Raw genomic sequence first — 26,224 nt, forward strand, 5'->3', positions numbered from 1 at the left:
AGTGGAAGCTGATGAACCACAATGTAATTGCATTTCTAGTGGTCAGTTTTTTAGATCCCAAACATGTAATAAGAGTATAAAAAGAACAGTGTTGTGAGGCTCTGCTACGTAAAACAGAGTGCTGAGTAGGAAGCTGGTAATTCCATACAGCCACTTTTCAAAATAAAACACTTATTCAAGATGACAAAATCCCTTCCAAATATCATTTTGGTCTTGCATTTTGATATATATACAAAAAAGTTGTATCTCAAGTTATTTCATTATCTTTTTTTTAAAATACTGAGTTCTTTAACATTCACTGTCCATACAGTTTCCACATTATTTAAAATTTTGCTTAACTTGTACTTTTTAAATATATACATTATCTTAATTTCTTTCCTGTACAGATTAATCTGATCTATTTCTAATTAAAATTGTTTGTTTACATGTTATTTGCATCCCTTTAAAAAAATCTCAGAGGCTTTCTCTCCTTTTTATATCTTTCTCCAATGCTCTTTTACATGTCTTCTCCACTATGTATGTGTCTAAAGAGAACAAACTGCATCTTTACCCCACAGCAATTTTCTAAACGCAACCACAAGCACTCAAAAAAGTCAGTTATCCTGCAGTTTGGATAACATTCATTAATCCTTATCACAAGTGTAAAAACTTCCTATTTTCACAGAAAATGGCACGAGGAAATACCTTTGGGACAATTTTCCTTTTAAAAACAAGAATAAGGAAGCGTAGAAGACAGCTTCTTCCTGGGGGTGGAGGGGGGGACAGGCAAAACCAGCTCTGCATAGATACAGCGCGGGCTTAGTTTTCTACCACAAGTACATTCCTCCAAATACAAGTAGTTAAAAACATATATCCTCCTCACCTGAATTACCATATATTTTAACAGTAGCTGAAGAAAATAGCAGGTTTGGTCTTCAGCCATCTTCTCTCCAGAGACAGCTGGCAAAAGTGGGGTTATTTCTTCTGGAAAAATCTTAGCTAGAATAAAATATTTTAAACATAGAACACCAGAAAACAGTGAAGTAGAAGATATTTTCTATAAGAATATTAATTTGAATATAATCATTAATGAGCCACAAAGTTGTAAAAAGTCAAAGTCCAGCTTCCCCCTATTTCCCCAAGTCCTGCCGCATCTAATCGAGGACGGCACCAACCTCTGATTTACTGCAGTTTGGAAGGGTTAACGCAAGCAATCACTGCGGATTACCCAATAAGCTGTAAACCTGCACACCTACTTATTTTGAATTAATGTGTTCATATAGCTGCATCTCAGTTAAAAACCAAAACGAAACCCAACCATTCTTAACTCGGAACGACAAGATCAGAAGGCTATACAGCTGCAACAGATACAGTAGCTTGATGAATTCAATCCACCTCTGAATTGTAAAGGCAAATAGTATCAACCATGTGACATCTTCCTCACAAGAAACTCAACAGCTCCTCAACGACCTCAGTGGAGGGGGAGGCAGCACACCCCTACTGGAAATTCTGTTCGTAAACTCACCATCTGCCGAACCGGGAGGACTAATGAGGTTATCTAGTGTACAGGGACCTCGGGACGACATAACGGGTGGAAAGCCGGGCACAAGGCATGCAAATATTAATATCTGCTCTTCTGCACAGTTAGTCTGAAGCGCTTGAAGCCAGAGAAGAAACAGTCGGATTCCTTCACATCTTATCTACAAGGGGATGATTTTGTAGAAAAAGATATTAAAATAAATACCATAACATAGTTTACTAGTTAAGAAAATGCAGAAGTACTTTCATCCCAGCTATGTGCCGGTGAGTCTTTCCATCACTCCAAGAGTAATCACACTATTAATTTAATCAGGAGCAGGGAAGGGTGGGAGCAAGCCGCACCCAAAGCGGCGGCACTCCAAGGAGACAGCATTACTGCTCCACTTCAGCCAGAGGCCAAAAAGTTCTAGTTCCACTCCTGCAGCTCCTGGGGCCAAATGCCTCTTGGCTAGTCTCAAGACTCAGTCACAAAAGGGCCTCTGGAAGTACAACAGCGAGTGCAACGCATAACCAGGGAGCTGCCAACACCTCGTGCCCTGCTACGTCTGAAATCTTGGCCCCACAGAGGCCGCAGCAAGCTATTGTCCTCGACATCCCTGGGATCAGAAGATACTCGTGAAACCAAGATGCAACAAAACCACCTAAGGCAGAATATTCAGAGGTTTACTAAGTTTATTTATTTTTCATTATTGTTGACAAGACACAATTTTGATTTTAGCAATATATTTAGAAAAAGAAAAATGGATTAAAAACTCTTTGGCAAACAAGAAATCAATATGTTTAATACAGTAAACATTTTTTCATATCTCTCTAGCATTAAGTATTAAGCAAATGACAAAGGTCATTAGAACAGCAAAAGGACTTTAGAAAATAAAGAATAAATTTTATTGTAATTTTAATATTAAAAGTGAATAAGTAAAATTACAAAGCCTAACAATCTGAGAAACACTGATATTGGAAAACTGTAAATTAATATGCTTCCTGAGGATTAAAGGGAAAAGAAATATGGATACATCAAAGAGAAATACCTTGAGAGAATTTCCAGTGTGCAAAAGTTTCTTCAAAATCGACCCTGCATTAGAAAAATTAAATAGGCACGTATCACATACTAAGATGGTCACTTTCCACCAGAATGTGTTCTTTATAAAAACACTACAGAAGAGGCTACTTTAATGCCATTTACCGTGTGGCTAGTGCACTGGCGTTTAGGAAAAAGAAAACTATGGGGTGGAAAAACCCAAAGCAAATCTAATTACAATAATCAGTGCTAGGAGATTAAATATATCTTGACTTTGTTTTCAGTCAGATAAAAAATTCTCAGTTATTTTCATTAAAAGTAAGGTATCTAGGGGAAATTTTGACTTACTAGATTTGGAAACATCAATAAGCCCGATCTGTAGGATTAATGCATTCAAATACAGTAATATTGACAATAATGGCAAGAAAAAGATGCTAGAAATCTATACTACAGCCTTGCCTATAAAACACAACTATTAAAGTTGCAAAATATTTTTACTCTGGTTTTAGAAATATCAGGCTAACTGCCCTTAACTTCAAATGCCTGACCTAAAAGTTAGAGAGTATACATTAAATGCTTCAGTTAAAAAAACATTTTTAAGCCAATTCTAAGAAAAGTAACATGCTGTAGCACTCAGCCGTTATTTCTCCTGGATTTGTGAATTATTTACATTCCTTAAGTGTGGTCCTTCCCTCAGTGGTCCTTCCCTCAAGATCTCACCATTTCACAGTACTAAATGGCAATTATTAACGTATAGAGAAAATACATATTAATGCACGTGAACTTTAAGCAAAATCAAATCACAAGGTACAGCTGTAAATACTTGCACTGCCAAATTTCTAGCTTATTTATTGGACACAGCTAAAAAATTATCCAAATATGACTATTCAAGAGAAGCATAAATATAAAAAATATATTAGCTATAAAACAACTGACTAAAACCAATTTGTTCTGGAGTAATTCAGACAAAATGGTAGTAAAGTATAGTAAAGTAGCCTCTTATTTTTGTCGGTGCTAACTGGAAATGTGACAACAGCCCTTTCCTTGACCTTTAACTTCCAATCATTATTTCTTCTGCAACAGCAAATTCATTGTTCTGATGAAAAATGTGGCAGCTGATGAAATAGTGCTGGAAACCAAACAACAGCAAAAATGTACTACTTAAAAGAAATATAACCCCCCCGAAGCAGCATAACATTTGCTGTAACAATGAGCAAAACAAAACATTGCGAGCACTTTGGTAGTATTCAGAAGCCGAATTTTCAAGGTAGGGGTGAATCAAAGATGTGTAATTCAGAGGAAATTATCAAGTGGAAATCCAATGAAGTAGTTCTAGGTGCTGTGACTATCAAAATAAATGTACTCCACCTTTCAGTATTTCTGCACCCATTTGACTTTAGCTTTATTCGATCTGGTCAAATGACGAGAGGAATAAATTTTGCTTTCTGGCTCCTGTACTTGATCACAGCGTCAAAACATTCACTGTACAAGCACTGTAGGCCACAGGGAATATTTAAATCATTAAAATGTTAACTATCTTTAGTTTGAAGACAAGAAAACTTTTTTTCCCTATAGCATTAATGTTCAAATCTGATTTTAAAATCTAGTTGAAATTCCTATACAAACTGTAAGAAAACTTCTAAAACACACAATAGATGTTCAGAAAAATTAACTCTGCTTTTCTTATTTAGATTTCCGAAGTTCACGAGTGACTAAACCAGGCCTGTTAGATATCTATTATCTTTATGCTTAAAAGAAAACAACTCTAGTGGGAGAACATGGAGTGCTTTAAGCCAAGCACTCTTAGTGTGTGCTGTAAATAACTTGGCAACTTTATTTTGTTCTTTTTTATGGATGTGTTGCAATACAACCTTCAGTTCCGTGCTTATGAAGCCTTTTTCCACAGAACACCTGCCCCACAAAGCATGCAGAAGGGACAGGAGACTAAGGGAAAAAAAAAAAAAAAAAACCAAAAACCCAGAGCTTTAAGCTTTACTAACTCCAGGTCTTCTCTCTAGTGCAGAAGCTAGAACCTGTACAGTCGGTACCACAGGAGCATGGGGAAAGGAGGGATGGTCTCTCGGTTTGACCAAGTGAATGCCATCCATAGGTATCTGGTGTCTGTCATGGCCAACTTCATGTTCTATTGTGATGCTTGGCAAATCCTCCATTATATGAGAATCGGTGAAAGACACCTGGGGCCAAACATGCAGAAATACCATGTATTCAGAATTCTATCTATAAAGGCCAGTAAAGTTGTGGACCTCATTAAAAGAAAAATTGATCAGAAAGAGCTACTAAAAAGTTTATACTTTTGTCCTTAATATCTTGCCTTCACTATCCCAGCTCTAAACCAGAAATTTAGTTCCTCATTTAGTTCCCACAACAGCATGACAGCTGAGCATTTCACAAATAATAATGAATTAAACTGCACAGAGAGTACAGGAATATCAGAGAAGAAATTAAGCTCCTGTTCACTGCACCAGTCCAACGGTTTGCATTCAGTTTAGCACAGCCTGTGCTCAACCACCAAACAGCCACCTATTCACAGCATAAGTTTTACAGCATAAATTTCCAGGAGGTGGCAAGGGCCAAGTTCAGCACAGTATCTATCATTAGGCAAAGAGCAGCGTGTACGGATTTGTATGGGCATCTCATGTATGATCCCTTGCAAAAGACTATCATAACGCAAATTTGCAAGAGGGTCACACACAGATTCCACAACCCTCCTCAGTCTTAATTTTTGGTGTTAGCCTGTGAATACAAAGGGAGATGTAATTAGAAAAAGGTGTGCTGGTTTATAACCCCCATTATCTTGACAGCTTCTAGCACATGAAAGAGAACCCAGGCAAATCTAGGGATATAAAATTTTAAAAAGCATTTGTGTGAAATAAGTATGAAGCAGGCAACCAAAACCACACAAAATGAGGAACATACAGAGCTGTTGTAGCAGGTAAAAAGATTTTCCATATGGTTCCAGAATTTTCAGCTGCACATCTCGTACGTAAGTACTATTTGTGTATGGGCGATACTAGGGATTCTGTGATTAACAGGACTTGCTGAACATGGGAAGTGACTACAGAAAACATTGATTTTATTTGTACTAGAATGTTTTTAAACCATTCCTTCTTACCTATACTGCGAAAATGCCATCGATAAAAAATCCTCTCAGGTAGCAGCTGCAATATTTTCTGCAGGAAACAAAACTAAATAGTCACATTTTCCATAATAAACTGGCTCATTCAAAGGATACAGAGAAACTAATACACAAGACAAATGAAATGGTAATGTGTACAGAGAGAACACAATAGAAAGCAAATACCTATCATAGTAAGGACTCCTGCCCATTACTCTACTCTCTCCTTACGGAGAAAGGCACTTGCAATGGTCCTGAATAAAATACCATGACACTGTCAGGAGGCGCTTTCACTTTCCCACTGTCTTGCAAAGCCCTGGTATTCCAGAATATCAACTGATTTCTAATGAAGTTACAGATTTCTAAGCAGCTGGCTTTGGGTTACATTTTTCTGAAGTGTCTGGTAATGACTACCGGTAGATTGATACAGTCCAGATTTTGAGCTTCTGTGGCTTAGGCCTGTCTTTTCATCAGCTAATGGGGTCTGATCTCTCGGCTAAGGCAGAGGTGAACAGCGGTGCAGTTATTTTTGCTGCGAGATGATTTACCTGTGGTTTCAGTTGGTGAGTGAAACCAAGCCAAATTACACAAGGCTAGACTAATTTAATTCACAGCACATGCAGTTAATAAAGCACTTCTGTGGAATAATGGGTAGTTGTCTGCCTCTGTAGTTTTGGACTGATCCTAACAGAGGCAGAAAAAAAACAAAGAAAGAGGCTGTGGTCAAACCCATTCCCCCTTAGTCTTGTAACGCTACAGGGCACCGACAAAGCAAAGCAATTTACGCATATGCTTAAGTGCTTTCCTGAACAGAGTCTTATAATCTTAGTTGCGAAGAACAGTTGGGGCTACCAAATGTTGACCTTCATCAGTTCAGTGGATGGTAATGCTATTAAATAATCTGGATAAAACAAACCTGTTTTGGGGTCTTACTTGGGCAAATACAGCTTTTAAAGGACATTAAGTTAACAGGCTCGAAGACACCCCACCCACCCCACCCCCATCCTTTTTCTCTCCTTTTTAACTCTTAGCAGTACAGACTAGGGCTCAGCAGGTAGGTGTTAGTGCCACAGGACAGCTAACTTCTTGCTGCTCAGCCTCTCAAAAGAAGTAAGCTAACAAACATGGTTTCATGTTAATTTCACAGGAAAATGTGTCTGGATCTTACAACTTTTCAGCCATTCAAATATGAAATTAAGATATATTTAAAAGGGAAATTATTTTCAACATCTAGTTTTGAACTAAAAGTAAGTTAAACAACATTATAAACAACTAACAGTCAGAGTTCCTGGTAATTATCAAACAAAATCACTGAACAAACTTCTGCACAACAAAGCGCCATCAAGTTTCCAGAGATACTACATGCAGGATGCAAAACGAATGACAAGTCATTTAAGCAACGGTGACCCATTTGTTGGTCTTTCGCACATAAAAGCTGACAAGAGGAAATAAAGCGTCACAGCCAAGAAAGCAAAAATTGGCATTTTAGGCAATCCTTCAGAGATGGCCAACACATGAATCATTATTGCTGTTAAAATAGTATGCTTGAGAGATGGAATAAGACAGACTTTTTTATTTTTGACAACAAAGTGCTTCAGAAATTATATACAGCACTCAAAATAGAGTCTCTTTGAAAATGGAACATTCCTTTCTCCATGGCAGAAGATGGAAGTCACGACAAGTTCATAGACTTAGGGAACTAGACCTCAGGTCACACAGACTGGTCTTCCTTTGCATCTTTACCATAGAACATGCTCCCCAAATAGTATTTGGCATTTCTAAAAGTTTGTTTAGAATAAAAATATAAATTGGGCACATCCCTTCTACGCTCTCGTCGCATTCTGTCTCAGCATTACTCCCACAGCTCCCTCCCCAGGACACAGTGGCAGCAGGGTCTGAAGGAGTGGGAGGCTGGTGGCCAGAGGTCTAGCTCCCCGTTCGTGGGCAGGAGGAACGTGCTTGGGATGAAGGATCTGACTGGCTAAAAAATGAGGCCGTGATTCACATTTCGGCTTTACCTGTTGGTTAAGGACCACGTTTCTGCCAATCAGATTGCAGGATCCACAGACAAAGAATTATCATTATCCATCTAAGTATTGAAATACTAGCAGCCCACCACTTCTCATGACTATTTCTGATATTAATCTTAACCTAATTTGGCACAGGGCAGAAAGGAGCTTCTAACCTATATCATGAATTCTTCAAGTCACTGCAAGGGTGGTGGCCCTCTGCGTGCAGAGCTCGGCCTGTATCCAGGCACACGCTGGGCTGGTCCCATACTGAACCCCAAAGCGCAGGAGGAAAGGCTCCGTTAAACAAAACCCTACGACAAACTGGCAACAAAAAATGGTCTGGCCTCAGGTGTCACAATACACCGCAGGGAGGAACCCCCCCACATCTTCATGTTTATTATGGAAAACCAGACAAAAACACATATATTTTGTTTCCATTGTTTAAGTCATGGTTAGTGCAGCAGCTCATCAGAGCAAACCCAATTCCCTTTTGCAAGCCACACTAACAAGACACCTTCAGCTTGCCTTTGGATGTAAATTCTCTCTCATTTGTTTCAAAACACTAACTTTTGAGAACCAATTGTATTAAACCTCAAAAAAAATCAAGCACCACTTCTGTATCAGTACGTTTTATTAGAAGTTTGTCAAAATCTGGTAATACTACTAGTGAAAATGCATATGTTAGTATATTTCAGACATTACAGTAAAGTTCTTTATTGTAAAACAAAAATTATGTTTATAAAATACATGTCTAGTTCACTAGACATCTGATGTATACTTCAACACCAGGCATGGCATACTCACGTGTTACAAATGAAAGTAATCTGATGATGTACAACTAAATTTTCCTCAGCTGCCAAAAGAATTGATACGTATTTCCCCAAAGCTTCAGCAATGTTCTTAGAGCAATTTTACAGTGTACACATCCCAGCTGATTCAGGATCAAAACAAATAACCACCACTTGCTGGCTGTTTCAAAACACAACAGCCCATTGAAGGAAGCTGGGTTTTCCTACGCCCCCCTCACAAGACGCAAGGCGCGTTAACTGTTATTTGGGAAAGGCCAGCGGCGCGATGGCACGCAGCAAAGGCGCTACCTTCTGTGTGACACAATTTCACCTGAACTTGAACGCACGGTTCACTTCCAGAAAGTGAACTATGATAAGGTGTAAGCTGTGTAAGCTGACGAGGTGGCAAAGCTGCATAATGAAGACCCATTTTGAAAAAGAACTTACAACTCTCGCATCCGAGTGTTAGCGAACTTTAGGTTATGCCCAGAGAAAACCTGGAAAACAAATGCTGTTGCAGAGCGCAACAACCACCAGGAGAAGCAAGCTTAAACTTTAAACTGCATGAAGCCGGGCAGGGTTGGGGAAGAAAGGAACGTGCTTACAGGCTTTTTCTTTAAAAAAAATAAAAACCACAGAATCAAACACCTGCCTCAGGTGACTGAATCAAAACAACTCAAGGGTTGAAATAAACAGTATGAGGACAGAGGTTCCTATCAGAGGAAAGCTTCCATATCCCAATGTCTTTTCATACAGCAAAAATTGAGACACTTCAGTAATTTCTCACACCGTTCTCCTTTTCAGCATCTCAAAACAAGGAAAAAATAGAACATATGGATGCACTTTGAAAAAATGCAAAGATTAACCACCTGCATTGCTCTACCAAACAGTAAACAGAAGTCATCAAAAAAACTAAACAAACAAATTAGACTGCATCACAGCTACCTAATGAAGATATGAAAGCTTTGCAGCAGATGAGAACAAATATAAATAATCCAAATTCAGAGCCCACACTTGCTCCTGCAATGCAAAATAAGTTAGCGTGGTTAAAAGTCTTAGCTATTCAATAAAAACTTGCGCACGTTACAAGGTAACTGAAAGCCATAGCTAGATGCCTCTTCTCTAGTAATTTTTGCACGTGTGCATTAGACAGTGTTACAGTGTGACATAAGATTGCATAAGTCATGAACAAGCTCCAGTCGTTGTCCTTTCAACTTCGCATTTCCAAGAACATTTTCTACACTCTCCCAACCCCTGGTGTTCTAAAACCCACACATTGCTATTCCTATAAAACAAATGATAGTTTCCTCCACTCCAGCCTAGACTTTTAGCAATACCGCTGTGAATCCAAACTGGCTATTGACATCGTGTTTCTAGTTTCACAGTACACTAATAAGAAATATTTTAAGAAACCCCACAGTGCGAAATAATATTGCTTTTTCAGAAAACACATAGATCTATTTAATGCTTAGTGCTTTGCTGCATCTATATGGTAATCCATTATAGCACACTTGAAATAGAAATTAGGTATTACTACTGATCAACACATCAGGGTATCTGTCAGTTCTTTTAACTGATTATCCATAGTTCTTTTTCTTCTGGACTTCCTGCATGACTAGGAATAATGTTACGTTTAAATCTTAGTTTACACAGGATGCTGCTTTTTGAAAGATATATCTCTCTATGTTATCAAAGTAAAATAAAAAGATACCAAGGTTTATATTTCAACAGATTCACTCTGACTTAACCAATACTGCGATTTCTTTTAGGAAGCGTTTTATTTTTGCCAGCTTTGTTGAATCATGTCATGATCGGTAGCTTTGTGCCTATTACTGTGTGCTGCGCTACCCTGTTGTAGAACGCAGAGGAAGCTAAGGCTGTTACCACATCCTACACTGAAGATCCCTACAGCCTGGATGTTTTCCAGCCTAACTTACACAAAAGTGAGACGATAAGCGTTGTCGCCTGCCTCCCAGAGCTGCAAGAAGCTGTTCTGTAACACGCTATGCAGAGTCTCTTGATAAATAACAACAAAACAAACGTGTTCTTGCTGACTGGACATGCTTTCAGAGGCGATGTCAATGACAAGTCCAGGATAATGTTCATTCCAGGAGGATGAATTATGAGAAAAAAAAAAACTAGTTTGTTGATACAACCTGTACACCGTAAGGAGTTTCTATTAGTCAGTGGCAGGTGGATCTACTTCAAGCCAAGTCAAACGTAGAGTAGCTCTCCCGTGCCTCTACGTTCAAGTCCTGTTTGGTGGCATCTCCACAAGAGTTTCAGAGTGTTCAACTACTAAAATCTGCAGTAATTTAGAAATTTTCCTATTCTTTTTTCTATTATTCACTTATTTAGGTGAAGCCTAGAGCCTAATGAAGTTTGAGCTGCTGCAGGCATACTATCTAAATAAAGGGAAACTCCATTAATAGCATCAATAAATTATTTACAGTTATTCATTGAGGGGAAAACGTCTGCCCAAAGCACGCAAATACTTATTCTTGCCCTAGGCATAACATTGAAGAACAAGATCTCCAAGGTCGAACATATGCAAGAGTTACAATTTACAACAGAATGCCGTAAGAATAACATCAATGTTACATTAATAGATGAACTGCTCAGAATTATGGCAGAACAAACTGTAGATAGTTCAAAAAGTCATTTTCTGTGTGTAGGAAAGAAGGGCTATAAGGAATTTTATTGTTATAAACAAATAAGCCCTGTTTACTCTATTGAGCTTGAGAATTGGCCAACCAAGTCTGTGTGACAGACCTGAGGTTGTGCAGCAGAGCTGGTAATCACAGTAGGCAAAGGGAACCGACTGAAAAGCTGTAACAGAACCTAGAACCTGAATTTAAAGCTGCAACTCCTACAGGTAATTTGCTTTCAAGTCTAAGATAACCTACAGATGGGGAAATTAAGCCACTGAGCTGGACAGACATGAGGAAAATGCAAATAGTAAAAACGGTAAATAAAGGGGATAAGCCCAAGAAATTAGAAACCAGGACCTGTGGCAATAAACTCAACAACAACTTGGCTTTATTATTCTTTGTAAGGAATTTTACAAGTACTGTTCACATTGGCCAGTTTCAACGTACAATTTATTTCTGCACAATTCAGTTGTACTCAGTTTTACTCAAAACGTAGCAAGTAATTAGGAGCAACATCCTAAGATAAGCAAACCACCCTAAGAAAATGCTACAGATATAAACATCCTTTTGCACATTCATAAAAATAGCAACACAGCACAAGGGTCTTCTAAGAGTCATGAATCAAAAACTGCTGAAAGTTTCACTGATGCAGGTTTTTATGAAATTGAGAACGACCTGCTAAAAATCACCACTGGCTTTGAGATTTGTTTTAAGCTGCTTAACCAATACTGCTAATTCACGCAGTAGTCTATATAAAGTAGGCCTACAGTGTGGTGAAAGAATTAGATATTTAAAATACCCACAGCAACCTTAGCCCAGAATGAACCGTTGTTCTACATTTTAAAAACTACGTTTATGTGCATTGCTAGGCAGTACTAAAAAAGAAGCTTATGCTCCCAAAGTGCGTCAGTGCACAGAGCTATCTGGTCACTCACCACCACAGCAGGTGTTCCTCTGACAGATGCAGTATATTTACTGCGTATGGTCTGTAATCTACTTTTCAAAAGGGTTGCTAACAGACTATACCCAATTATAAACCTATACTGAATTATCATTAGCATTTGCAGAACAAGTAACTTGTGCACATCTGCAGTAATAAATTTAGGCTATACAGCTGCTTCCCTAATCGTCACATTCACATTCTGAGAGCGGACCAATCCATGTTTCAATGGATTTATACCACATCTTAATCTTCTGAGTATGGGGCCATTTGGAGTTTATATTTAGATGTGATTCTAAGGACAATAATATTGCATTAAAACCAGTAGCTACCACTACAAAATAAAGAGCTCAGGGCATGGTTGGGCAAGTCTAACAGTTTATTGATTATTATGTCTGGAAAAACACTTAGTGTTTTATAGAAGCCTAAGCAGAGCATGAGTTTGAGTGTCTATATCAAATACTGCAGAGGTTATCAGCACACTTATATTCTATTTTACATCCACTTAATATTTAAATCCACCTGCTGTGTACATCCTCAGGGCACTCCAAGTCAGACCTAGGAATGATACATTAAAATTTTGCTGCTGAATCTAAGGAAGGTCAAAACAGACCGTTCTGTCTATTGCTGTTTATAAGCACAGCTAGCCTCTCCTCATTTCAGCAGGGCAAGAGGCATACAGGGAAAGGCTAGGCTTGACAGATAAAAGGGTCTGGAAGCATCATCACTGCAAGGCCAGTGGCAGTTACATTAGAGACCCTTCCAGAGTTATAATTTGGTAGATTCTAAAAAAAAAAAAAAAAAATTAAAATTGTGCTTACTCTGTGTCTGGGCGCAGGGACTCACACTGCTCACGTTTACACCAAGTTCAAGAAACATGACGTTCCATGCAAAGCACGGACTTTGAGAAATCAAGAGAGCACAGCATAAACAAACCTCTGTGTGAGCTATATGAAAAATCAGAGGATGCTTTTATAAATAAGGACCCGTAAAACACAAGGGCACTTTATGTTATATTAATGTGCACTGGTAAAAAATGCGCAAGTAAACCCATCCATAGCGAGAAGCTTCCAGCATACGTACCATCTGCAGGAGGACCTACCCCATCTTCTCAGCTATCTACACAACTGCGGCGAGGCCTGCACTATGCTGACAGTACCTGAAAAGTTTCTAGCAACAAGAGCAGCTACTGTAAGTGACTTTGGGAAGCTTTACTACATCAGAAAGAGCATCTGAAAAATTCTGATAATAAAATATTTCATACAGTGGAAGCGTTAAATCAGTGTAATGATTTTTGTGACTGCATCAGCATGAAAGAAGTGGCTATTCTTAACTAATAAAGCCTAATTACAGAGAATGGAAAGAAATTGATCTATATTTTATCAAAACCATCAGTCTGATCTTATTTCCCTACAGATGCAAAAAAAAAAAAAAATATGCAGTGTCAGAGGAATTAGTATCTGATGCTACAAGAAAAAAATACTTTATATTACAAATTCCAAGCCTCCACAATCAAATGATGGCATAAAATACTGTTACAGACCTAGAAAACTTACATAAATGTAGCGACCTTTTGTGAGTTCTGTGACACACAGTGCTCAGCTGACAGCTACAACAAACAATGCCCCGAAATCAGAGAGAACAGTGATATAAGAAACTAATAACGTGTTCTGAAAATGTACTACAAATCTGGAGATAACTACGCCTCTCCAGAGAAAATCCAAATTTCTTTTTTTGCCTCATTTTGGCCTTTTAGCTGAAACAGGGAAAAATAACACAGATAATCAGTTTCTGTATAATTTAATGACCACCTATTTGGAAAAAAGCAAGGCCAAAGCACCTTAGGGAATATAAAATTAGACCCAAGAACTCTGTAATATTAATTTTAAGAAAGCACCTTACAAAATGAACTGTTAGCTTTTCATATTACTCCCTTTGATTAATGTTTCTTCTTTAATATGTTGTTTGACGTTATTGTTGAGTGGTCAAGCTATAGAGCTGATAGGTAAAACTAAGACTTCAGTGAATTACAACCCAGTCAACTTAGCTTTCAGAGCACTTGCAGAAAAGGCATTTGTTCCTTTTGCTGAATACACACACTAGGTGTCACTCGAGAACAGCAGCAAAATACCCACCAAACTATACCAGAAAAGGCAGATGTCAATTCCTTTCATAAATATTTTTATTTATTTTTTTAAAACTGTTAACCCTCAGCACCTGGACTCAGGATTTGTTAATCCTAAGTAATTACCTATTTAGCTAATTAGAAGAAAACTCTAGGAAACCTCTGGCTCACACTGACATCGGCTTAAACATGGCAAGCTTAACAATCAGCTAGTTTTGTTTCCTATGGCTTACAGTATGAATGTTTAATTACTTGGCATTTACATTTTTTCTTGCCCTGTGTTCAGACTAATCTATTCTTGCTCTGTGCATTAAAAGGCTCTCTAAAAAGCTGTTTTCCTACAATGCATTAAGTTATCAAACGTCAAGAGTTATAAACGGATTGCAGACTTACTTCCAGGAGATAAAATACGATGAAGTGGATCGCTCCAAATTCCACACAAGTATCTGAAACAATTTGTTCTTCCTCAAAGCTGGTGACAACTAGGCTATGGTATAATTCTCCTCGATCGGGACCCAAAGCAACACTTTGTTCATATATAACTACGTATTTTTTTCCCTCTTCATACAGTATGCTCTCCTTACGTTTTTAAGCAGCATTAAACAGACAGTTATTAGCTACCCATTTTTAAGACACAGGAAAACATATTTATTCACTTTAACCAGGTAAATAAGCATTAGCTATTTTTCCACTCAATGACATAGCCGCAGAAATTTAATTACTTATTCAAGACCACAGGGTAAGTGTATTAATGAGCTCCAATTAAACTGCACAGCCTTGCTCAGTAAGTGCGGTGATACCTTCTCCGCTGGGGGTACGGAGAGAGGAGGAATTTCTCCTGCCCTAAATACAGTACTAGCAGATATATGAGCTCATGTTCCTTGACACTGCCTCATGCAAAATCCTAAAGCAGACTCCTTTACTAATACTGTAGGTAGCAGAAACCACCATTTGGTTTTCAAATTTCAGTCTGAAAATGCAGTCCTGGAGCTAAGGAGCTAAGGGAGGAAGGAGAAGAAAGGGGAGAGGAACTTGCTACCTCATAAAATTCAGATTAAACCACAAAAATCCAGAATTTCATGTCAAGATTTTCACAGCCATTTTTCGTATTATGGGCATGTTAGGCTGAACAGCATCATTCTTATGTCAATATAAATATTATTCTAACTACAAACTACATATTAATGCAAACAAATGAAGCCATATACTTCAGATGTTTTTCTTTTGGGTTGGGTTTTTTTTCCATTTTCAGAGAGAGGGATAAGAGTTGAGAACATTTAACCTTTGTTTTAATTTCAATTTCTAGAGTCCCATTGAAAGCGTTTTCTTCTACCACCCCTACCAAAAAAATAACCCACAATATAAACAAAGATAACATTTCTATGATGCAATACTCAAGTGAAAAGTTAGTAGTTGGATTAACAAAAGTAAATACATACATCTTCTGTTGATTTCTCTTTAAGAAAGAAATCAGGCCAATTATTTACTTCATGAATTGTTAAAGAAAATAACTAAAGGCACCACCTATGTCTGAGTTCAGAGGCAGGAAGAGCTTATGTGAAGACTTCTGGTCTGCATTATAAAAACTTTTTTATATGTTAGGCTTTCATCTGGTCCAGTGATATTTTCTCACAGCCAAGTATATTTAAGGTAATATCTCTAATTAAAGAGGTCCCTTGGAAAATTATCTATCACAGCCTATTCTTCTTTAAATTAAAGACATCCTCACCTGATTATGCAAAAGTTAACTAGCTAATATTTCCTCCCTAGACACTGCAAATGCTATGACCACCAGTGCTGGGAAGGAAGGATATGCTTCTGGAAGTGAAAGATGCTGCACTGAATTTAAAAAAAACAAACAAAAGGTTAAACAAATTCACATTTCACACACTCAGATCAAACTGATATGCAGTAGTTGACAACTCTTATCCCTTTATTTTCCCTGTGCTGCAAGACCAAATACTGCAGTCATAATAGATGCCTCCATCTGAAAGGAGCAGAGCCCGAACTCCTGCTGTGACACATTCAAAATAAACGTAACACTGAACTTCATACTGACAAAGCGTAGAGGAAAAGTACTGTTGTTTATAACTAGCCCCCCTGTAAAATAGAGAAGCAAGAACAGATTTAATTTAAAAAAAAAAAAAAAAAAGAAGAAAGACTATGTTGACAGCTGCAGCTTAACAGAGGCTATGCAACTACTGATCACTTGCTCCCAAATTCTGCTGAAAAACAACAGGATATTTTCAAAGAGCTGATCCTCAGTTCCTTAGGACAGATATATTACTGAATGATTTTCAGGTCATTTTGATAAAATCTCTTAACTCTGGATATTCATTCAACGAACACTACCACTGCATAATAAAAATTTTATTGTTGTTGTATCTGAAAACATAACGCACGCCCTAGTTCTTTTCTGCCTGTCACCTTGCATAGTCACGGACACCTACTCTCATTTGATAGATACCTGGTTTCACCCCTCATTGAGAAGCAGTAAGTAAGCATATAATGACAGTGAGATTTAAAATAAAAGTTAGTTTCATGGAATGGAAAACTTACTTCAAAAACAAAGAGAATGGAGTCCAGCTCCTCCCTTTGTGATTTATTCCCTGCAAGACAGAAAACAATGTTGTTTGCCGTAAATACAAAGTACGAGGCAGATGGCGAAATCACACTGTTCTTATTCAACTGAAGTCAAGGATGTGGCACTCTGTTTGTTTTTCTTTGCCTTTATCTAACATCAAAAGAGCAAGATGTTTCCAAACTTCAGTGCCTCTCTCGATTATGAATGAGGGACACCTAGAGTCCCAGGCCTGCAAAGCGCTGTCACTGCGCTCATCTCCAGGCAAGCAGCTATTCCTACCCACATATCTTCAATGCTGGCATTTGGTCTGTGGATCTCTGACAATGCTTCAGCCCAACAGACATAAGCTTAGCTGTAGGATGAAAGCCTTCAACACTTCAAAACAAGACGAGAGGATATGTATGTAAATGCACAAGACCTGATTTTTGTGCTGAAATGACACTTAGCCATGAAAATGTGTTTAAAATTCTTGTCAGTTACGTAGGACCTTTCAGAGCAATTTCCATGCTCGTCTCTTCTATACCGTACAATTAAAATATTAACACTAATTAATAATGCATGAAAATGTTAATGCAAATATAGCTAATTGTGGACTACATAATCATTAGCTAAACTCTAATAGAATGCTTTTGAGAATAGTTAGGGAAAACTGACTCAACAATTGCTGGCAAAACTCTATAACTTACCTTTTTGTTTCAAGCTATTTTCCAGTGTTATGAAGTTTTCATAGAATATAAAATAAATTTGAGAATAGTTGTTCTCAAAAAATTGCTTCCGGTCACTTCCATCCACAATATCTGAAAAGAGGAACAAACAGAGTTATCAGACAACATGAGAAAGCTGAAAATTGTTGTCTTCATGCAAATTTAGTATCAGATAATGAAATAAATACAATACAAAACAATTTTAGTGACTAAATTAAATATTCTGTACTAAATTGTTATTCCTTCCTTGCAAGTAAAATAGGGAAGTTTCCATTTTCACTTAATTTATGAAAGTTTGCAGTGTGGCTTAGGTTCATTTGTTTAAAAAAAACAACAAAAAGCCCCCCAACAAACCCAGAAACCCATGGGATCTGTCTTAGCTATCTAAATGGCATCTGCATCATCAAAACAAGCAGTTATTATTGGGAAAAAACCAAACACCAGCAATGATATCTGTATGCAAATTGAAAATCCAGTTCTTCAATTTATCTGACAAGCAAATCAATTCAGAAAACATCATATTTCCAATTCATTAAAAAAAAATATAAAGAACGGAAACCCACTCATGCATCACTTCCCTAAGCCTTAACTTAGGCCTAACATTTGAAATAAGTTTCTTTTTTAAGAAGAAAAAAATCCAATGTTTTCTAAACCTGACACTTGCAAAACATGCTTTAGCTTAACCTGTTTGCTCTTTATGGTAACTGACTTGGTCAAGAAAAGACAGATCACTCCATCCAGAATTAAGAGGATAAAGGGCAAGGATTATTAACAACATGTCTTCTCATTGAGGTTTCACCTCTCAAGAAACCCATTCATTAATCAAGACGACAAAGCTGATTGCAACAAGAAGACCCAATAATATCACACAACTACAGAAGAAAGAATGACTTTAGCCTTGGACAATGTTTTGGTTTGTTTCCTTTTTTTTTTTTTTTTCTTTTTTTTTAAATTAATAACTGCTCAGTAGCAAGGCTTTGTTTGGTTGCTTGTACTAGGGAAATAATTAGTGCATGAAAACTCTTTTACATTATATTTGTTTCCTATAAACTACTGGTCTTGAATTTGCAAGCGAAGTGCAATTATTCCTCTCTATGAATGCATTCTGTTAAATACAGCTCTAGGAGAAAACAAGGCTTTCATTTACGAGGATTGCATATGAAGGAATGAGGTCATTAAAATCTAAACAAAAAGGGAACGCTCCCTTTAAATTGTGAAAGGAGGAGAAAGGAACTGCCTAATCAAAAAAAGTAAATTCTCCTTTTCTATACATGTGGCATTTCAGTGGTGACTCATCTGTTATTCTGATGTAAGCATGCATTCCTACAGCTACATCCTTTTCCTACTGAGCTATTTTGTTCCTTACGTTCCTTCGCAAGATACACGGGGAAACAATTTCTAATCTTAAAAGTGGCCAACAATACTCCCATTACTGCCCTTAGAGTAGATATTCACTCGGAAAGTAAGATTTTCTTGCAATTCTGCATGCAAGTTGTCATCCTGACACCACCACCCGTTTCACTTAAAAAACCAAATATCAAAAATACAATAAGCCACACCCCCAATAATTCCAATGCTCAGAGATACGGCTGTCTTGGGCATTTCACCACCAAACTAATTCTTCTTTTTTTCCTGCATACATTAAGAAAACTCCATTTCTCTACCCTTTCACCATGTGCGTTCACGGTGACGAGCAGCGGGAAGCGGCGCTGACCACAGCCGCTTCTTCACCCTGCTCCCCTAGGCCCAGCAGAGGCAGGCGATGTCTTTGCCCGCTGAGCCGATCGCCGGCTGGTGGGAACACCAGCCCAGCTGGTGGCAACACCCTTTCCAGCCGTCTCCCCTCCACGTCACGCTGGCTCGTAGGGAAAGCACCTCCAGACAGGCAGCGCCACGGCAAGCACGCCCGAGCCTCACAAGCTCCGCTCGCTTTGGCTCCCCCACAGCCCAGCTTCTCCCACCCGTTTCACCACAGACAAACAGGGACCGTGACAAGGAAGGCTGCTTCTTGAGAGGATTTACTAAAAGTTGGCAGGAAGCCTAAGAGAGTAACTTGGATCACTACTATATATCTTTAACTTATAGCAGGATAAGGCTCATTCCGTGTTTCAGATGGAAAGTTTCACACACCATTTATCTGTTTAAGATCCTAAGACGAAATACTGACTTTTAGCAAATCACATTGACAGAAGAAGTATTTATAAGCATTTAAGGAAATTAAACAGCAAGGTTGGGATTGAATTGCGGGTATTTGGTTATATTTTCACATTTGTACTTTTATATTTACTGATAAACAGCTCTCAGATTACTACTGCTGAAAGCAGCCGCCTAGTGAACTCAAAACCCTGAGCACTACAGCCTGGCAAGCGTTACCAGCCACCAGATACATAGTGGCTTTCCAAAACACACGTAATCTAACGCCATTCCCCAAACGTGGGTAGGTGATCCGTTGGCTAATGCATCTAATTAACACTTGACAGCTTTTAGGGCAACGCATAGGAAACGGCGAGACATTCATGAGGGGACACGTGACATTTCTTTGACAGAAAATGTGAGACAGTTGGCTTATTAGATGACTGCAAGTCACCCTGACCCACCTTAACATTTAAGCTTAATATTTAGGGCAGAAAACTACTCTGGTACCATTTGATAAGAATCTGAGTTTATTGCCTAGCTCCCATTACTCTTCCTCATATTAAAAAAATTCTAGAGAGGACAACAATCCTGTCCTTACTGCACCAGCTTTCCTTGTGTTTTTCTGTTAACTACCAAATCTTCTTGCAGTCATTTAAGGTTAGAAATCCTCCCTTAATTTCATGAACTTCCAAAGTCACTTGGCTTTATGTTATTTATGCAAAGTTCCTCAATCCTGGGGGTTTTTCTTTATCTCAAGTACTTAAAAAGTTAAAGGCAGTGAAGAGACAACCCTGCAGCCATACCCTGGTTAATGATGAACTTTTATTACCAGCCTTGCCCCAGAAATGACATATGATTTTTACTTACCTTCCAAAAGAAAAAAAGAACAAAAAAGAAACCCAAAACCACATCCCACACTTTCAGATTAGAGCTTTAGATGCTAAAAAAAAAAAACGCCTAGAAGATAATTTTTCCTTCATTTTTTCAAAAGAATGTCAGCACAGAAACATACCATTACTACAAAAAAACCTTAAATTAGAACAATTAACATAATATTAACACCTCAAATTTGACATGAAATCTAAGGAACAACAGCTGTTCTAAATTCAGCAAGTTTGGAAGCAATCACGTTGAATGTCTCTACGTGAAAATTTCTACTAAGCTTGTATTAATCAAGCTGTACAGAACTGTGCAAACCGAGAGTGCCATAACTAAAAACCCCACTACTCTCCTTTATCATCTCATTTTTGATTGAGGGAGTTCAATGGTATACACAGGGGGTTTTCTTAATCTTTTTATTTAAAAAATGTAAATTAAGGCCTGCACTTGGTAACCAAACGAATTCCATATTTAATCTAAACCGAAGTCTGTGCGAGGCCATACCAGCTCTACCATATACTTGTCCACTGCTCAGCGGAGAAGAGGGTAACAGCAAGGGACACAGCAGCACCCCGCCTCCATTAGCAGCAGCACTCCCAGCGCAGGCACCAGAGCACAAGACGCTGCCCTTTCCCGGTCCAGGATGTAAACGGCAGTTTCTTCAATGACCTGGTTGAAATACACGTAAAGTACTATAACTCTGCAAACAGCCCAGCTTTTACGCATGCACCCAGGAGCGAAGTGCAACAGCACAGGCTCCGAAGCGCACGCTATTAATTTGAACTCCAGCTGGCACCCAGTCTTCTGATGCACGATTTCGTTCATCAGGATGCTCAAAAACAAGTGTGAGCGTGTACACGGTCTAACAATCCACCCCAGCAAATATCAAAGTCCAGGATCAGTGCTATCCACAAGTCTGTAAAACAATTTGGGTTTGGCAACTGCACCAAACCAGTGCTACTTTCAAAACAAGGTTATCATCCAGTATAAACAAATTGAAAATCCAGCCCCTTAATTCAACTGAATTGTTGTCACCATCTTCCAGGCAGCTCGCAGCATATTCAACAGCAGCAATGGGTAAGCTCCTGTTTCTTCCTTATTTCTAAGCATAATGGGAATGGTGGTGGCCAACTGGAATCACCAGAGTCTGTTCAGAGACTGCCTATAGACCAACTTCAGAATTTCCACCCTCAACCAACAAAGTTCTCAGGCAAATCACACTCCAAAATTAGTAACAATAACAACACCATAAAGAAAATGCTCATCACCTTCATGAAATAAAAACTTAGAGTCGTGTCCATCCCATTTTATGCATGAGCAAACAGCGATGTCATCTAGATTACCGGAGTACCCCAGCAGACAGTAGCTGTTGTTCCCATTGCACCATTATTCATAAAAGATACTGTGTCATGACAGAGCAATTTTTGAAGCCAGAAGAAAAATCCAAGGGAAATATACTAAGCCATGCAAAGACATTAAACTAAACATTTCAATTGTACTGGAGGAGAAAACATTGAAAGAAACCTTTCCATTAAAAAAAAAAAAATTTTTTTAACCCAAGACCAGCCACAGAAACAGTGTCTTAAAGAGCAAAGATGTATTTTTATGCTAAAATGTCCCATAGAAACTATTCTGGGAAAGAGTGTAGAGGGCTTCGCTTACAGCCAATCAGTGTGAAAAAGCCAAACTTCTGTGTCACCACCACCATTTATATGATCATTATTTTTCAAGTCTATTCTAAAAAAGCCCACGCTAGTGACACTTCCACACATTGTATTTGGAAAAAGAGTTCCTACTGACTTTACAAAAGTTCTGAAAGTTACTACAACTTCATAGCAATAAAAACATAAAGGAAATTTTCTGGTCATTTACCTAACACAAGTAAACATCCACTTCAATGTTATTTTTCTGGTTTGTGTTTTGTGTTGTCATGCACGCAGACTACTCCACAGCAGCAGGAACTCAGATCCTAATGCACATTAGAGACTTGAGAGGTGTTACAAGCAACAAAAAATATAACGGGAATCTTTTCTTTCAGTTTGGGTATTGGACAAACTTAGGCAGATGGTAGCTAAGAGACCTGAAGCAATGAAAAAGTGGGTGTTATTGACCCTGGTGCTCACATAACCCCTTATTTACAGAAACACACATTCCTTTCCCTCAACCCTCCCCTATTATCATCTCTTCTCTGATTTTTATCCTCCTACACCAGTAGGATCTCAGAAGAATAACTGTCATTTTGTTTACAGTTTAATTCCTGTGATTTAAAGCTAACAAAGGAAGAAAAGATGGCATCCTAAGGAACCGTAAAAACAGGAACAGTTATTTTGAGAGCATGTGCCACTATGGCCCGAGTGAAGTAGCTGGGTTCAGGGAGTGAAATGACTGGGGTGGGAGGAACACTAAGGCACGCACACTCCTACCCCTCACCAGCCCAGAAGTGCCACACTGGGAAGGGGGTGGGGGGAAGAAATATCCAACTATTTTTGAGCCTTTACACCAAAAGCTTTATTTTCCTTAAATACAGGAGTTCTTACCATGTGTTGCTTCATTTTCAGCACTCAATAATACCATAAAACACACACTTGTAAAGATACGTATGAAGATATTACCTTCAAAAAGCCACTCCCATATTATCTAGAATGTTTACACCGACGCTCTGGAAAGCGGGCATCTCGGAGCATAACCAGAGCCTGCTCCAACAGCCCCTGCAATCAAGCCCGCCCGCTAGAAGACAGCCAGCCATCATTTCACAGCACTTCAGCCAATAAGCCACTAATATGCTACCCAGCCCTCTGGCACTGGTAACAATTCTCACTTAAAACCAATGTTCAATAATAAGTTTAATCAAAAAATCAGGTCACCACCTCCAAATGTAACAGACACTCAGGAGAAAAGATATTTCCTGAGAAATGACGGGTGTATTTTTACCCCATTTGCCACATGGGCAAAAGGTTTCCCTCTTTACAGAAAGCTGCCAGACAACACTGCATTCTGTACCATCTGCTTTGGGACATAAATTAATTTTGTCACACTAACAGGGGTATTTTTCCATTTGTGCCCCCCGTCAGGTCTGTCACAGGAGCCTGACAACCTCCTCTGTACCGCGCTGGCACGCAAAAACGCAACACTCGCATCTTAATGGGCATAACCATAGCAAGTCCAGTATTTTACCTTAAACTAGTCGTGCCTTGAGGTCAGGTGTGTCTTTACGAGAGGCTGAAAGGAGAACATTAACAGAAAGTTGCTGTATTTCTTATTTCTTCAAGTCCGTTTATTTTAGTGAGGCTGGGGGAAGAGGAAGAGATGCAAGGTCTGCGAGCTCGCCCTACAGTCTCTTAATCCAATCTTTCCCAGGGTGGTTTCACAAAACTTGCTAAACCTCACCTCATTAACAAAGAATTTCCCCAAATTTTTTTTACAGTGAAACATGACGTTATTATAATAATAGTGTTTGTACAGCACGTGAGCAATAGCACCTACACAGTTAAAAGGCAAACCACAATGCAGGTAAGGTATCTTCTCCTGTCTTTTCAAATTCCTGCCCTTAGGCACTTAGATACATAGTACCATTAAAAAAACCAAAAACAAACAAAAAAACACAAAACCAACACAAAAATGAAAACAAGCAAAGAAAATATTTTATACACTTCTAGTACAAAACATACACATTTGGTCTGCAGAGGGAGATTAACACAAAACTGACCACCAGATTGCTAACTATGGAGATTTTTTTTTTTTACACACATACAGAATAGGAGGAATTTATAACCAGAGCAGTCGGATGCCCGTCACTCGCAGCTAACTCCAAAGCAAAGGTTCAATGCTGTTCACACAAAAAGTGAAGACTGCAGGTGCTGAGGGACTAACACGTGAGCCTCTCGTCTCCCAACACCAGGCACAGTGGTCAGAACTGCTCTACTTCTGCCTCCAGATCGTGAAGCTTAAGTATCAATGGATTGAGCACATCGAACTCCCATGTACTGCTGCTCAAAAGATGAGCAAGACCTGGCCACTTTTAGAGCGTGACAAAGGATCACTTATGCATTTGTCCAGCACTTTGTCCAATTACCCACAAGAAAAAAAATCTCTTTTCCAGAGTAGCTACTTAAATGCAGTAAGATCACAAGGGAAGAACACCTTTAAATCAGAGTGATGGTTGCTCACACGTGTAAGAAACACATCCTCCAAAAAATCAGCAAGATGCCCATAACGAGCTACCCATTCATTTCCATGCTCTCATGATGCGCAACTTTCTCAAAGGGACCGTCCCGAGGGAGACTAATCGCTACTATTCTCACTGAGGATCACGCTCAGTGAGAACACCACAAAAGCACCTTGCTTTGCTACCGTACATTCAGAACTTCTTCTGTGTATTTTCTCTGATCAGTGGAACACCACAGGAAAAAGCTTTTAATCTCAAACTCAATCTCGAGCACCACCTATGAGCCCACACTGCAAACCACAGCGAGGTTCCTCAGTGCAAGGCTTGCAGCCTGGTGCACGTACCAGGCAGAGGGCTGAAGGGGAGCACCTTTGCTCTCCAAGGCCTGAGCTGCTCCTGGGCGGGTGCTCTGCCTCCACGCATCCTTCACAGTGCTAAAAGCAAGCACGCAGTGGGGTGGAGGGGAATGCACGAATGCGGGCGGAGCAGAGAGCAGCCCCTCAGCAGAAGATAGAGTGCCCAGCTCCTGCTCTCTCTCCATGAGCCACTAACCTCAGGCTGCCCTCTCCTCCAGCCACTTGCTTCTCACACCTCCTTAACAGCATGTCTTTGGGGCTCCTACACACCTGCCAAACTTGACTGAAACTGTGGACTAAAAAGTGATTACAGCACACAAGAAGTACAATCAGATCATCAGATCTGATGAACATCAGATAAACAAATACTAACACTGTCACTGCTTCTCCTGAACTGGGACAGGGCGCAAAAGCTCTTAAGAGAGCCTTCTCCTCCTGCAGTTTGCTGACCAACAGAGAGCACAAGGCCACCCAAATCCTTGCAAATCATACCTCTCAGCTGAAATACATCAACCGGTTTCAATGTTCAGAATAGGCAGATCAGGGTTAAGGCTTCAACTGTAAGGCAACATCAGAGAGAAGGTCCACCTTGCCACAGACATGGGAAGGGCATCACAAAATACCATTACATGACCCCCTTTGAAGTTTTTTTTTAAAAAAACAAACAAACACACACCCCCACGCCCAATTAATGTTGTTGACAAGAGCAGATTTTCTATGAATGGATCCTCAGAAGAACCCTGCAGGAGATACATTTATGTACTGTCATGTACCCGAACAATGCTGCACCACAAATACCTCTGACACTGGACGACACGTTTCCAAAGCCAGGAGCAGCAAAACGCAACATGAACTTTCTCTAACAGCTCCTGTAGCTTTGCGAAGGACGCGCACTGCTACCTCTCAGCAGCCATAACCGGGAGAGCTGAGGCAGCTCCCCCAGACTGCAAAGGAAGCGCGAAGAAAGCTGAGGGAACCTAAGGCACAAAGGGGTACCTTCCGCAAGGGCTGCCTACGAGAAGCTTTTATCGCCGTTTTACTCTTGAGGACGCCTCGCCCAGCCGCCCCGAAGAGCGTTAAACACGCGCGGAGGGGGAGCGGAGGGGGAGCGGAGGGGGAGCGGAGGGGGAGCGGAGGGGGAGCGGAGGGGGAGCGGAGGGGGAGCGGAGGGGGAGCGGAGGGGGAGCGGAGGGGGAGCGCGCCCGCCCGCGG

General features: G+C 39.4%; 1 protein-coding gene across 3 annotated transcripts in view; it reads right to left on the minus strand.

The window, feature by feature from the left end:
• The window catches only part of RALGAPA2 (Ral GTPase activating protein catalytic subunit alpha 2), a 132,841-nt gene that overhangs the window by 105,925 nt on the left and 692 nt on the right, over positions 1 to 26,224 (minus strand). For all 3 annotated transcript variants that reach the window (XM_064445503.1, XM_064445502.1, XM_064445504.1), the window contains exons 2-7: positions 17,459 to 17,569; positions 16,748 to 16,797; positions 5,670 to 5,727; positions 2,547 to 2,590; positions 1,505 to 1,679; positions 863 to 978 (exon numbers count right to left, since the gene is read on the minus strand). In XM_064445503.1, the coding sequence (XP_064301573.1) occupies positions 863 to 978; positions 1,505 to 1,679; positions 2,547 to 2,590; positions 5,670 to 5,727; positions 16,748 to 16,797; positions 17,459 to 17,569 (554 nt within the window). The remainder of the gene's footprint in view (positions 1 to 862; positions 979 to 1,504; positions 1,680 to 2,546; positions 2,591 to 5,669; positions 5,728 to 16,747; positions 16,798 to 17,458; positions 17,570 to 26,224) is intronic.

Source organism: Phalacrocorax carbo, chromosome 3, assembly GCF_963921805.1.
Source record: "Phalacrocorax carbo chromosome 3, bPhaCar2.1, whole genome shotgun sequence".
Taxonomy (NCBI): domain Eukaryota; kingdom Metazoa; phylum Chordata; class Aves; order Suliformes; family Phalacrocoracidae; genus Phalacrocorax; species Phalacrocorax carbo.